Genomic DNA, 12,207 nt, shown 5'->3' on the forward strand with positions numbered 1-12,207 from the left:
TCGGAACGTTATAAGGTCAGTGCTTGAAAATTGCCCCAATGGCCATTAGGAAAAAAAAAAAATCAATCCGCGATTTTAAGTCCTTTTTCTCTGGATCCTCTCAGCCTGGGAGGTGTCCCCACCGCCAAACCTGGTGGCAGGGTTTGCGCTTTAGTTGTGGTAAAAAATAATCACCGGCCGTTTTCACGATGGGGATATAATTGGAGAGGGGAGGGAGAGGGGGGGGTAATTTAATTTGATTTTTTTTTTTTTTTTTGGCAGAAAAAGTTATCACCAGCCCCAGCCCCCCCGACCCTCCCTGCCCCCCCCCCTCCCCCTCCCCATGTTTGTCCATCGGGAAGGAACTCTATGCTTTGTTACTGCTACTTCATTTAGCTTTCACAAACACTTTGACGCCAGAAGTTATCATAAAATGTTTACAGACTGCACATTTCTCGTAAAATAAAATTAAAAAGCACACAGAACCTGTCTTAAAGGGAGAAAAATTACAATTCATTTCTGTCTTTAGGAACCGGGGTATTTTTTTTTTTCAAATTTTTCCTCTTTTTTTCCTTTTTTTTTTTTTTTTTTTTTTTTTTTTTTTTTATGCCCAGACGGCTTTACACATGCAATTCAAGTTTCTGAAACAGGTGTGGGTTTTGGCTGCTTATGGAAATTTTTCTTTTAAAGACGGAAAAAAAACTGTGAAGTGCAAAAAACGTCCTGCAAGGTGGTACTATTTCTTTCTCTCTTTTTTTTTTTTCGTTTTTTTTTTTTTTTAAGATTTTTTTTTCCGATTTTTTTTTTTTTGACGTTACGTTTTTAAAAGTGGACTGCGAGAAACGGAATACCTGTCAATCACCTCGTCCCGGAGAGTTTTGGCTCTGATTGACAGATCCCCTTTGCCAGAGTTGTGCCAGCGGTGCCCCAGCCTGCACCTCTCGCGGTCTCGCCCTCGCTCACTCGCGGCTGCCCTCCCAGACGGGGATGGCGATTTGATGAAGAAGATCCCGGTGTCCCTTCCCCGCACCGCCACGCCGGGGTGTGTGAGCCTCTAACACTTTATCTCGGTGGGGTGGCTGGCTTGAAAAAGTCCAAAAGTGCCAGTTCGTGTTTTTTTTTTTTAATCGTCCGACGTGACGTCGATTTCTTCTGGACTGGCTTGTTTGGTGGCGATCCTCCACCGGTTAATGTGATGAGTCCCTTTTTTCTTCTGTTGTGAGTCTGAACCTTCCTCCTCCAACTTTTGCCGCTTGAACTTCGTCCTCCTGTTCTGAAACCATACTTTTACCTGCGGGACGAAAGGCACCGCCCGTTAGCCCGCCGCCCTCTACCTGGCCTCTACCCTGGTCCGGGGACCCCCGCACCCCTGGGACCACCTGAGCCCCTCCAGACACCTGCAGCAGCCCCCCACACCCCCCGCAGGGCCGCGCAGTTTCCGCGCAGGGGTGCGCGCAGTGCCGCCGGCCGCCTCCCCGCACCGCCCGCCACGACGGCGGGGCGCCCCCCTGTACCGCTCCCCCTGGGGGCTGCGGGGCTCCAGCGGCTGGAAAGTGAGCCCAGGGATGCTCCGGGGACACCGGGTCGGTTGCGGGGTGTCCCCCGCACGGGAGCCCCCGGCCCAGCACGGTAGGGCACGGCGCGGCGCGGTGCGGCCACCGGGAGCGATGCGCACAGAGCCCAGCGAGAAGCTCGGCCCTAAACGGGGTGTGAGGGTGAGATCTTGCTCTTGGAGAAGTGAATAAAATGAAACCAAACCAGACCAAAAAAAAAAAAAAAAAAAAAAAAAGGCCTAAATTAAAAACGTCCGGCGCTGCCCCGAGCGCCTCCGCAGGGCTCGCCGTCCAGGAGCGGTCGTCTGACGGCGAAACCTGTCCTAAATGCCGTCCTAAATGCCCCCCCGGATTTGTTCAGCCCCGAATAAATCTGACTTAACCATCCGGCAGCTGACTTCAGTGCTTTAATTACAGATAGTATTGATCTGGGAGCTATCTCCAGGGCTGGCCACACTCCTCGTAGTGGCCAAAGGTAAACATTTTTTTTTTTTCCCGAAGCAGTTTAAACTCTGGTTCTGTCTGAAAGTGCCTGATAAAGGCCCCAGCGAGGGGGGAAAAGGGAACTGGAGCATTTTAATAAGCTGGTTTAACCCGCTTCGCTGCCTCTTCAGAACAGAGACCTGCCCGGCCGGACACACATCTCTGCTGCATTTTCATATTCTCCAAAAGTCCCCCATTAAAAAGCTGAGCGGGGAACAAGGGGTGAGTTTAATTTGCTTTTAGTTTGCTAATTGAAGGGGAGGACGGTTCATTTCTGCACGCTGATCTCCCAAAAGGGAGCTCATTTGTAGGGGACTGGGGGTTTGACATCCGGACAAAAGACCCCAACCAGCTTCGGAATCAAGCAGCACAAAGACCACCTTAAATACAGCTTTCCAGTGGAAATAAGCCTGTGACCGGTCCCTTGTTCGGAGAACCTCATAAAAGTGGCGATCCCTTTTTATTGTTTTGTTAGGGAGACATTTTAAAACAAAAGCTCCAACCTCTTTATTGCTTCCCCCACGAAAAGGAGTTAAAAAAAAAAAAAAAAAAAAAAAGTGTTACAACTTAATCCGCCTGGAGAACGCTCTGTTTACTGGGAACTTTGAACTAGGCTGCGGCTGGGTATTATTATTATTTTTTTTAAAGTACAGTGCCCCATACTGTAGCGAAGACAATCCCCATCTGGAGCCCTCTCTCCACGATCCTCCTGGAAGGGCGCAAAACAAAAGCCCGGCAGCGGCACCAGCAGCACCACCACCACCACAACAACAACCCCCCCAAAAGCCCGGCCTCTCTTCCGGCGACGAGAAAACCCCGTGGAAAGCGCCCTCGCCTCGGGGCCGAGCCGTCGGGGCCGGGCCGTCGGGGGGTGCCCGCCGAGCCCCCCGCTCCCCGGCCGGCCCCGAGCGCAGCGGGCTCCGCTGGAGCCCTGGACCGCGGCCAGGCGGCGGGGGGGGGTGAGGGTGGGAAGGGGGCTCATTGCCATCGGTAATTTCTCCGCTTTTATTTTTAATCGTCGTACCCTCCCCAGCTCGTTCCTCGTTTCGCCTCTGCCGGACCCGGGGCTAGAAATAAGCGCAAAGCTATCCAAAAAAAAACGCATTTCCATCCCGGGATCCAAAGAGGTGTTTTGTTTTGTTTTGTTTTTCCTTCCCCCTCCGCCTTTTGTTTTCTGGGCTTTTCCCCTAACTTGTAAATATTTTCGAGGGGCACACCGGGCTCTCAAAAAAAACGAGCGGAGGCTCGCGTTTGCCATCAGCGGATCGCCATCCCCGCCGCTCCCTTCCCACGCCGGGGTCCCTGCGGTGGCACCCGAGCTTCGGGGCTTCCAGCGGCCACCCCAAGGAAGGCGATGGCCCTCAAAACCGAGCGAGTTTTTATCACACGCAGCCACACGGGGACGAGAACCACGTCGCCCCCACTTCGCGGAGGCCTAAACCTCCTCACGGGGTTTTTGCACGGGGTTTTCGCCCCCGTCCCCCGGCTTTTTCACTTCGTCCCCGGCCGCAGCTGCTTCCCCTTACCTGAGTTTCCGTGAGGCTGAGGCTGTGTGCCAGCTGTTTTCTCTCTGCTCCTACTACATAATGGTTCTTCTCAAAGGCATGTTCCAGTCTCAGTAATTGGGATGGGGAGAAAGCTGTACGGATCCGTTTGGGTTTCCTGGCCAGTGCGTTGTGCAATAGGAAGCTCTCCGGGCTGGTTTCATTCCCTGGGCAGCAGGGCAAAACGGGGATTAGCAAAACACCTTCCCCAAAAGCACTCGAGAGGAGTTTTTAGCGCAAGAATTTGGGTCTCCCACCATTACCCGCCGGAGAGCTCTGCCTCTTCTTTCTCGCTCCCTTCTTCCCTCTTTCTCTCTCTTTTTCCCTTTTTTTATTCAGAAAGAGACTTTAAAAAATATTATTTCGATAACTAGGTGCAAGCAATAAGTAGGGAAAGGAGAGAATGGGGAGAAAATCAAATCGTAAACATGAGGCAGGCAGCACTATTAAAAACACACGAGGGAAAAAAAAAAAAAAAAAGTAAAGGAACTGGCCAGAGCCCGGCTGCGGTGTCTGCGGCTTCATCCTACAGCTGCCCTGCTCTCTCTCACCCACCGTATCTCTCTGTGTTTGTTTGCTTATTTATTTCCTGGGAGGCAGGGCAAGGCTCCGAGCGCGGCCCCGGCACGGCCCGGCCCGGCCCGGCCCAGCACGGCTCCGCTCCGCCGCCGGGCCCCGCTTCCCTCTCCGGGGCCTCCTTCTCCCCTTCGCCCCCCTGGTCCCGGGGGGGGGACAAACTTCGGGGAGGCCCCGGGGTGCCCACCGGAGCCGGCCTGCTGCGGAGCAGGGATTTTTATTTTTTTTCCTTTTTTTAAAATTTTATATACATATATTTTTTTGGGGGGGTGGGAGGTCGCCCTCCCGGCTGGCCCCTGCATCTCCTCAAATCGGTCCATCCAAGGTGGAAAACCCACCGAGGGTCTCTCCCCGCAAGTGCCTTAAAAATCGTTGCAGCAGCAGCAGGAGGAGGGTGTGTTTGGGAGCAGGCTGTGGCTCAACACCGGGACGTTTCCGCCTTTCATCTCCCGCTCCTTCCCAATCGCCTGATGGCTGTGACAAATAATTTGGTGAGCGAAACCTGTAATTTTATTCTGCGAGGGTAATAATCCAGCTCGTAGCTCGGTCCGCCTGGCTTCGGGGAGAGCGGCTCCTTTTCCAGCCCGGCTGCAGCGGCTGCGGAAGGCCAGGGAAAAAAAAGGGGGCTCGCAGGTGGTTTGTTTTCGTTGGGAAATAACAAATAAATTTTGAAAAAAAAATAATAATTAAAAAAAAAAAAAAAGGAGTTCTCCGAGAGGAAGCTGATTTTTTTTTGTTTGTTTGTTTGTTCGCTGGTTTAACGAAAGAAGCAGGGACTGGACCCATTACGGGAGGAAATCTTCTCCCCCTTCGGAGAAGACGCTGCCGGTCGCAAAGGGTTAAAGAAGGGGGATTTTATTGATTGGGCGCCATTGGGTTTGGTTCTTTTCCCTCAGCTGGGCAGCGATCACTCGGCAGCCCGGAGGCTTTCCCTGCCTGCACCGGCCCTCAGTCCCGGCTCTCCCGGCAGCCCCATATCCTCGGCTCTCTCCTGCGCTGGGCTTTTATTTTTATTTTTTTCCCCTTTCTCCTTCTTTGGGCTCCGTCCCAGTCCTTGCTGGGGCGCCACCCGCGCACCCCTCCCGGCTTTCGGGGTCGCTGCGGAGGTTTGAACTAAAATACCCAGGCGGCTTTTCTAGCCCCGCTTCTTTCGGGGAGCAAAAACCCGGGGAAGCCGGGGCCGGCCGTTCCCTGATCTTGCTCGAGGGGAACCCAAACCGAGAGCAAACCCGCAGCCGAGCTCGACCCGCCGGGCTCCGACGGCTCCCGGGGGCCGGGGGATGGATAGGGGCCGGGGAAGGGCTGGGGATGGACGGGGGAAGCCCGGCCGCAGGTGGGAAAAGGGGGGAGAGGAAAAGTTGCACGTACCTTGAAACCTCTGGCCCAGATACCGGTAGCGGTGTATTAGCCAGGGGTAGAAGGTGGAGGGGTCCCTCTGCTGCGAGGCGAAGAGCGGGTGCGTGGAGTGCGAGGCGGGCAGCGGGTGGGCGGCCAGGGCGTGGGGAGGGGGCACGGGATGGACCGGCACGGCCGGGTTCGGCGGGTGCGAGACGGCCTCTGCAAAGACCAAGTCCGGGTTGGAGTAGACCCCCCTGCCGGTGGAGTGGAAGCCGTTGAGAAAAGGGTTCATCGGGCTGGAATTGGCATAGCTCAGCGCCGCCGGCCGGATAGGATCCTCGGAGCGAGACGCGGGCAAGGGGCTGTCTTTGGCCACCAGCGACTCGATGGTGAAACACCGCTTGGGTGCGGGCTGAAACATGCTGCCGCGGCGAGAGTCCCCGAGCGAATCTCTGCCTGGCTCTCTGGTGCGCGGGAGGCGATCCGGGGAAGTTTGCAGCAGGGAGTGACTTGAGGAGGGATAGATACACACATAAATAGACAGGGGCTGGAGGAAAGGAGGCAGCGGCAGCCAGCGGTACCCAAAAGGGAGACACACGCACGCACACACACACACACACACACAAGAAAAAAAAAAAAAAAAAAAAAAAGTTGCTGGGAGAAGTTTCCCTCCTGCAAGGAAAAGGCGGTCGCCCCCCCCTCCCTCCCTAAGTCCAAAGACAATCCATGGATGTGATCGGCCCCTTCACAAGTTGTGCAAACGATTTGTTAGTTCATGAGCCTAATTAGTGCTGGGATCACATAAACAGCTTCCTCTGAAGCCTGGTAAATGGCTTGATGATTGGTCGCTATTACTCGCCTTGAGGTTGAAGGGGGAGACTCTTTAAAGTGCGTCAGAGGGGAGGCGAGCGCCGGGCAGCGCCATCGGGAGGGATGGAGCCGCGGATCGGAGTGCGCCGGGAGCGCGCAGAGCGGCGCGGGGGGAGCGCGGCACCCGCCCGGCCCTGCCCGCGCAAGCCCCGCGCAAACCCCGCGCAAGCCCCGCGCAGCGCAGCGCGCCCCCGGCTGCGGGCGACCGAGGTAGGGGGACGGGGGCGGTGCGGGCTGGGGGGGCTCCGCATCTCTCCGCGGGGTGCGGGGAAGGGGAGGGAAGGAGGAAAGCAGCGCGGCTCCGCCGGCCCTCCCCCGGGGGTTACCTCGGTGTGCACGGAGCCCCGCCGTCCCGGGGGGGTGCCCCGCTCGGAGAAGGCGTCGTGTGCCGCTGCGGGGTCGGGCTGCCCTCCTCCTGCAAAGTTAGCGGTGCCCCCCCGCACGGCGAGGGGCCGCAGACAAAGCGCAGGGCAGCGGCATGGTGCGAGCCGGGCCCCGCCGGGCGCTCCCCTACGGGACAGGGGAGCGAGTCTCCGGTCCCGGCCCTGGCCGGATTTTCGCGATTACCTTTGGGTCCGGGGATGATTTTAGGGCTGAGTTCTCCTCCTCCCATTGGCTGGGGCCGCGGAATAATTATGATCACATCCTAATACTCTTGGCTGGTGCTTACTGTTTATTGGTAGTTAAGGATCTATTATCTATTCATCAGCCTCCCATTTTTGCCAATTACATTCTTCTAAAGTGAAGTACCAGCAGGTATTTTGCACATTTACAATTAATGATAAAAAATCTGGCGTGCTTTAAATCTATTACGCCGCTGTGTAATTTATCTTAAAGATGCAGAATTGCTAATGTAAATTAATGTTTCTGTCGAACCGAGGGGACGGGGGGAGGCTTAAAACCAGCCCAGCGTTTCTTTCCTTCGTTCACGCACTTTGTTTTCTTTTTCCTTCCCACTTTATCCACAAAGAATCCGTTACTCCGCCGCATTAAACCAGGCTCCAAAACGCTGTCGAAGCGGTGCCGGGAAGGTCCTCGCTTCTTTCCAGTAAAGGGCGATCTGAACTCTGGGCGCCTTCCCCGCTCCCCGATAGCTGATATTTTTAACACGACAGCAAACCGGGCTAAATAGATGGGACAAAACCCGGCGAGGATGCCGGGTTTTTACGCCTTTTGTTTAGGGACGCCTTTCCCTTTGTGTGCGCCGCGCTGCGCGCACTCGGTGCGGGGACAAGTTCGCTTTCCGTGTAAACATAAATGTGCTCCCCGGCCCGGAGCGGCTGCACCTACGGACACCACAGACACACGTGCATGCGATGGCAAGGACGAAGTGAGAGAGGTGCTCGCAGGGAAGGCGTAACTCAAGGTTTCTGAGGGATTTTGCAGCGCGGTGCGCCTCTCGCACGGTGGGGAGAAGCTCTCCTCCCGGCCGCCGGGCGTAGAAAGGCACGGCCCCGCCGGGCTGAGGCGGATTTGCCCCCTCGTGTGCCTTGGGAACAGCCCGAGGTTCAACTTTTCAAGTCCCTTCGCCCCTTTTCTGCAGCACCTCTCACTGAGCCGGCGGTACCGCCAGACGGCTGGCTGCGTTGGAAGGAGCCAGGCTCAGAAAGTGCCCTAAACACGGCGGGTGTTTGGGGTGCTGAACCCGATGGGATCTCGGCTCCTGAGCACCGAAAAGAGAAAGAGAAACTTTTCTTTCTCGTAGGAAGAGACGCGATCTGCCTCTGCGTATTTACACTTCCCCGGGACTGCAAAATGAATCTGAACTGGAAAAAAAAAAAAAAAAACCAACTTCAACTATTTTTTTCCTTTTTTTTTTCCTTTTTTTTTTTTTTTTTTTTTTTTTTTCAGACGTCCTGAGGTAATCACAGGGCTGCTTTGAAAATTGCATCGAGCAGTTCGGCAGCCGGGGAGGGAGGAATTACACCCGTGTGAAAACCAGCCTCACCGGCACGCACGGGGAGCGGGGAGCAGGGAAAAGCGGCCAAAACGCTCGCTCCTTTTCCCTCGCCCCTCTTCCCTGGGAAATATTCGCTAGGCTGAAATCCCCTCCCGGAGGGTGTCCCTTCGCTCTCGGGTGGAGAGGGGAAGGCCACAGCTGCTGCTCAGAGGGAGCAGGGACCTGGAGCTTCCCCTGCCCGGCACGGCTCGGCCCGGCTCGGCCCGGCGCGCCCCGTACGGCGGCTGTGGCCGCTCCGCTCCGCGCCCTGCTCGCTTGCTGTGCCTGCTGTGCACATCCATACGTCCCTATACATCCCTATCTGTCGATGGATGTGCCTGCGTGCCCACGGACGGAGCAACCGCAGGGAGCAGAGCCTGGGGAGCACCGGCTCCCTGCTATTGTCACGGAGAAAATAGGCCGGGAATGGTCGGAACAGAAACTAAGAGGGCTCGGGATGGGGTTTCCCTGTATTTTCCGTATCCCCCTGGTTCCCCATGTCACTCTCCAGCCGTGTCCCGGGGCACCACCCGCCGCTGCCTGCGCTGCCCGGGCCGGGGCCGCTCGGTGCCCACCGGGGCACGGCTCCCGCAGCTCCTCTCGGGGGCTTTGCCGGCCCCGCATCCCGACGGGCCGCTCTCCCCTGTCCTCTTGGCGTCTACAAGGAGAAAATCTGGCAGGGGCTCCCTTCCCAGCAATCCCCGATCTGCTCCAAACACACTTGGAGGCAGCCTCTCTCGGAGGGAGGGGTGCGCTACATTCGCAGTCAAATTACATGGCTGGCCTCAGAGGCAACTCGCTTCGGATTTCCAAACTAATACTCATCTTTTAAAAGCCGAGCCAAGAAGAAAATGCGAGGAAGGCCTCAGATGCGGGAGACCTCGGGGTAAGGCGGTTGTTTACGGGCTGATCCAAGCTGAACTTTGCCGGGTGGGGGCTGGCGGGGAGGAAAGTTTCAGCCTGCACGGAACTTTTCTTGTTCCAGGCTGGATTTGTCCGTCCCCGCTCCCCTGCTCGCAGGGAGCTGTGTCCGCAGCGGGACGGAGAGGTGGCACGGTCGGGTCGTGCCTGGAGAGGGCTTGCGTGAATTAGCGGGGTTAAACTCACAATTTAATTCCGTCCTGGGCATCCTAAAGCCCAGGAGGTAGGGCCGAGGGTGCTGCAAACCCTTCACAAAAGGGCGCTGCGAGAAGGGAGAGAGGAAAGCCGGGGCCGCGCAGCGCCGGGCCGGGTACCCGGAGCCCCCGGGGGCTCCGACGGGCAGGTGGATGTCCTCCGAGGGGGTATCGCTGCCACAGCCCGGCTTTCCAGCGTGGATAGCAGCCCTAAAACTCTCCGTTCCCATTATTTTGGCCCTGCCGTGATGGCCCAGCTTTAGCAGCACCTCCGAACAGGGGGATGCGGCGGGGACAAAAGAGGAAAAAAACGAGGCGTCGGGTGGCGACCCCGGGACTCACCACCGGGTGCCGGGGGAGCGGCTTTCTGCCGGCATCCCGCACCGCCCGGCCCCAGCGAAGCCTCTCCGGGCCCGTCCCGTCCCTGCCCGGGGCTCGGTGGCGGCGCATCCGCGGGTCCGGAGCATCCGCGGGGCTGCAGCGCCCTCTGCCGCCGGCAGCTCCCTTCCGCGGAGCCCTTTTTGCGCGCATCAGCCGCAAATTTGCGCGCCCCGGGCCGTCGCCGGTCCCCGCGGAAGGCCGCTGTCCCGGCCAGCCTCGGCCACAAGCAGCAGCGCCCGTCCAAAAACCCCGCAGCTCCGGGGATGCTCGCAAGCCACCCAACCATCCCCTGCGCTTTTTTTCTTCCTTTTTAAATTTGATTTTATTCTTCACACCTCGTGGTTCGTTGCACGCCGTTGATGACAACGCCGTCGTGCGCTCCTGGATGAGGGGGGCGTTTTAAAATTATTTTTTTTTATTATTATTTTTTTTTCCCACCACCTGCCGGCTGCGTCCCGGCGGGGCACCGGCAGCAGGGTGCTGAAGGCGCGGAGGTCCCGGCTGCCCTGCGAGCTGCGTGTTCCCGAGGGCATCTCCACTGCGAAAGCCCCGATTCTGCCACCAGGGCTCTCCCGGGATGGGAAGTCACCAGACTCAAAAACTCAACCGAGACCCGGGGCAGCGCTGCCGGGCAGTCGGGGCCGCACCAAGAGGGGGCTCCGCGCATCCCGGGGTATCCCGTGCGGGCAGAAAGGTGCTGGGGGAGCAGCGGTGTGTGCAGAAAAACTCTTGCACCTGATGCTTCTCTCGCTGGAAGATCCCAAAGGAAAAACGAGAGTCCCCCTCGCAGCCCCTCTCTGCACTTGGGCTGCTCCGCACCGGGGTGCACAGCATCCATCCTCTTCCCTGTGCGGTCAGCTGCTGCCCTCACCCTCTGTGCCCGCACCCCAGCTCAATATTTCCCCCCCAAATTAGTGTTTCCCAGCTCCGGAGCGAGCTGTGCGGCTCCGGTGCGCGGAGTTGGTTAAGAAAAGGAGTTTTCCTGCCCTGCCCGGTGCCCGCCGGTTCCAACCCCAAAGCCCCTCCAGCCCCGGGACTCGGCCGCCCGAGGTTTGCCCGGCGGCGGCGATGGCACCCGCCGGGGCTGTAGTTGCAAACTTTTCTCAACTTTCCTCCGGACTGAATTTACCGCCGTCGAAACGGAGAGGAAACAATAAATCTTCAAAAGATTAATTTTCTAAGGAAAAATAGAAAACTGCACTATCAGTTAACATTAGCTCCGCTCGGTACTTTTTGTTACTATTGGAGTGCTTTGAGTTTCTCCTCGAGACGATGAATTTGGTTAGTGTTGCCGGTGTAAAGTGCTCCCAACGGGCCCGATCCTGCCGTCCCGCCAGGGCACGTTTGCTTTTCATTTCACGGTGCTTTTTGCTGGCTGTCAGGGAGGGTCGTTGCTATCTTCTGCGGGATCGAGGAGTTTTTATGCAGCACACGGTGCCATGCGCTGCGGCTGGCCCTGCCGGGGGCAGTCCCCGGGGAACTCCAAATGCCATGGGGCCTCTTCTGCATCCTCACCCGGCAGCTGCGGACCCCGCAGCTCGGTTGAGCCCCGCGGCAAGTGAGCTCTGCCCCGAGCCCCCTTCCTCTCCGCCGTTAGCTCAGTGGCCCGTTCGTTTCTGTCTTCCCTCTCGCCCATCTGCTGGCGAAATTCGGGCTTGCAAAGAGCTGAGGGCATTGCGGGGGGATTCATTCTGCTCCCCTCACCACCACCGGCACCACCTCCAGGCATCTACCTCCCGGTGACCCGCATGAGGCCGAAGGGGTTTGCAGTGAAGGAAGCAGAATAACTCTCAAATAATTCTCCAAGCTTCCAAAGTACAGCGCTTCGATATTAGCACGTTAAAGTGTCGTTTAGTGTAGTAATCAATACGGATTTCATTGTAAATCACGATTTATTTATTTTTTTCGAGGACTTGAAGAACGTAATTGCTTGCAGTGGCACCTTAAGAATCGAAAGCTAAGTGTCCTGCTTTGACACGCATAACCTTGCCTAATTCCTTCCCTGGCTGACGTGTTCCCAAATTTTCAGGCTTGCAGGGATGTGCGCGCTGTGGAACTCGTAAAGCGTGCGTTAAAAGAGAGCTCCTAAAGCAAAATCAGCCTTTTACGTGGATGTTTTAGGCCCCCGAGACCCGAAGTGGCTTTTTATCCGTGCATAATCTATGTCCCACAAATACGTGCGGGCTGTTTCTTAAACTGCGTGCGCGATTCCATCGGGTTGCCGCTCCGTTACGTGGTGTTGGATGCTCCCATCCAACAACCGCATTCAACCCTAGGCTAGTCCCTAGTTAAAGGCTCTTTTACAATCTAATTTTTTTTTTTTTTCTTTCCTGGAGGAAGGAAAAAAAAAATAAGTTAAAAGCTTTTTTAGGAGTTTCGGCAAACTTCCCCCCGGCGCGGTGCGTAAGGGAGGGGACACCTGGGGCAGG

The 12,207-nt window shown here is 56.8% G+C and overlaps 1 protein-coding gene and 1 long non-coding RNA gene across 4 annotated transcripts in view; one reads left to right on the forward strand and one right to left on the reverse strand.

Annotated features, from left to right (window-relative positions):
• Nucleotides 1-307: 307 nt before the first annotated feature.
• On the reverse strand, nt 308-6,872 carry EMX2 (empty spiracles homeobox 2). 2 transcript variants are annotated; one of them, XM_082764989.1, is made up of 4 exons: nt 6,670-6,872; nt 5,504-5,982; nt 3,542-3,726; nt 308-1,270 (listed from the first exon to the last, which is right to left on the reverse strand). In XM_082764989.1, exons 2-4 carry the CDS (start codon nt 5,892-5,894, stop codon nt 1,103-1,105), a joined length of 744 nt encoding a protein of 247 aa, XP_082621115.1. In that variant the 5' UTR covers nt 5,895-5,982; nt 6,670-6,872; the 3' UTR covers nt 308-1,102. The 2 variants fall into 2 exon arrangements, with proteins under 2 accessions (XP_082621115.1, XP_082621114.1); XM_082764988.1 differs by having other exon boundaries at nt 5,504-6,020; nt 6,670-6,802.
• Nucleotides 6,218-12,207, forward strand: part of LOC309880248 — a 26,444-nt gene continuing 20,454 nt past the window's right edge. For both annotated transcript variants that reach the window (XR_014317927.1, XR_014317928.1), the window contains exon 1: nt 6,218-6,553. This is a non-coding gene — a long non-coding RNA (uncharacterized lncRNA). The remainder of the gene's footprint in view (nt 6,554-12,207) is intronic.

Source organism: Aythya marila (genome assembly GCF_965140915.1).
Source record: "Aythya marila genome assembly, chromosome: 7".
NCBI lineage: Eukaryota > Metazoa > Chordata > Aves > Anseriformes > Anatidae > Aythya > Aythya marila.

What these genes read in the sequence shown, in the direction of transcription:
- EMX2 (XM_082764989.1), bottom strand. Translation starts at nt 5,894, where the DNA reads ATGTTTCAGCCCGCACCCAAGCGGTGTTTCACCATCGAGTCGCTGGTG. An exon ending in TCTGGGCCAGAGGTTTCAAG is followed by an intron (nt 3,727 to 5,503) that starts GTACGTGCAACT and finishes CCTGCTGCCCAG; the next exon opens with GGAATGAAACCAGCCCGGAG. An exon ending in TCAGCCTCACGGAAACTCAG is followed by an intron (nt 1,271 to 3,541) that starts GTAAGGGGAAGC and finishes TTCGTCCCGCAG; the next exon opens with GTAAAAGTATGGTTTCAGAA.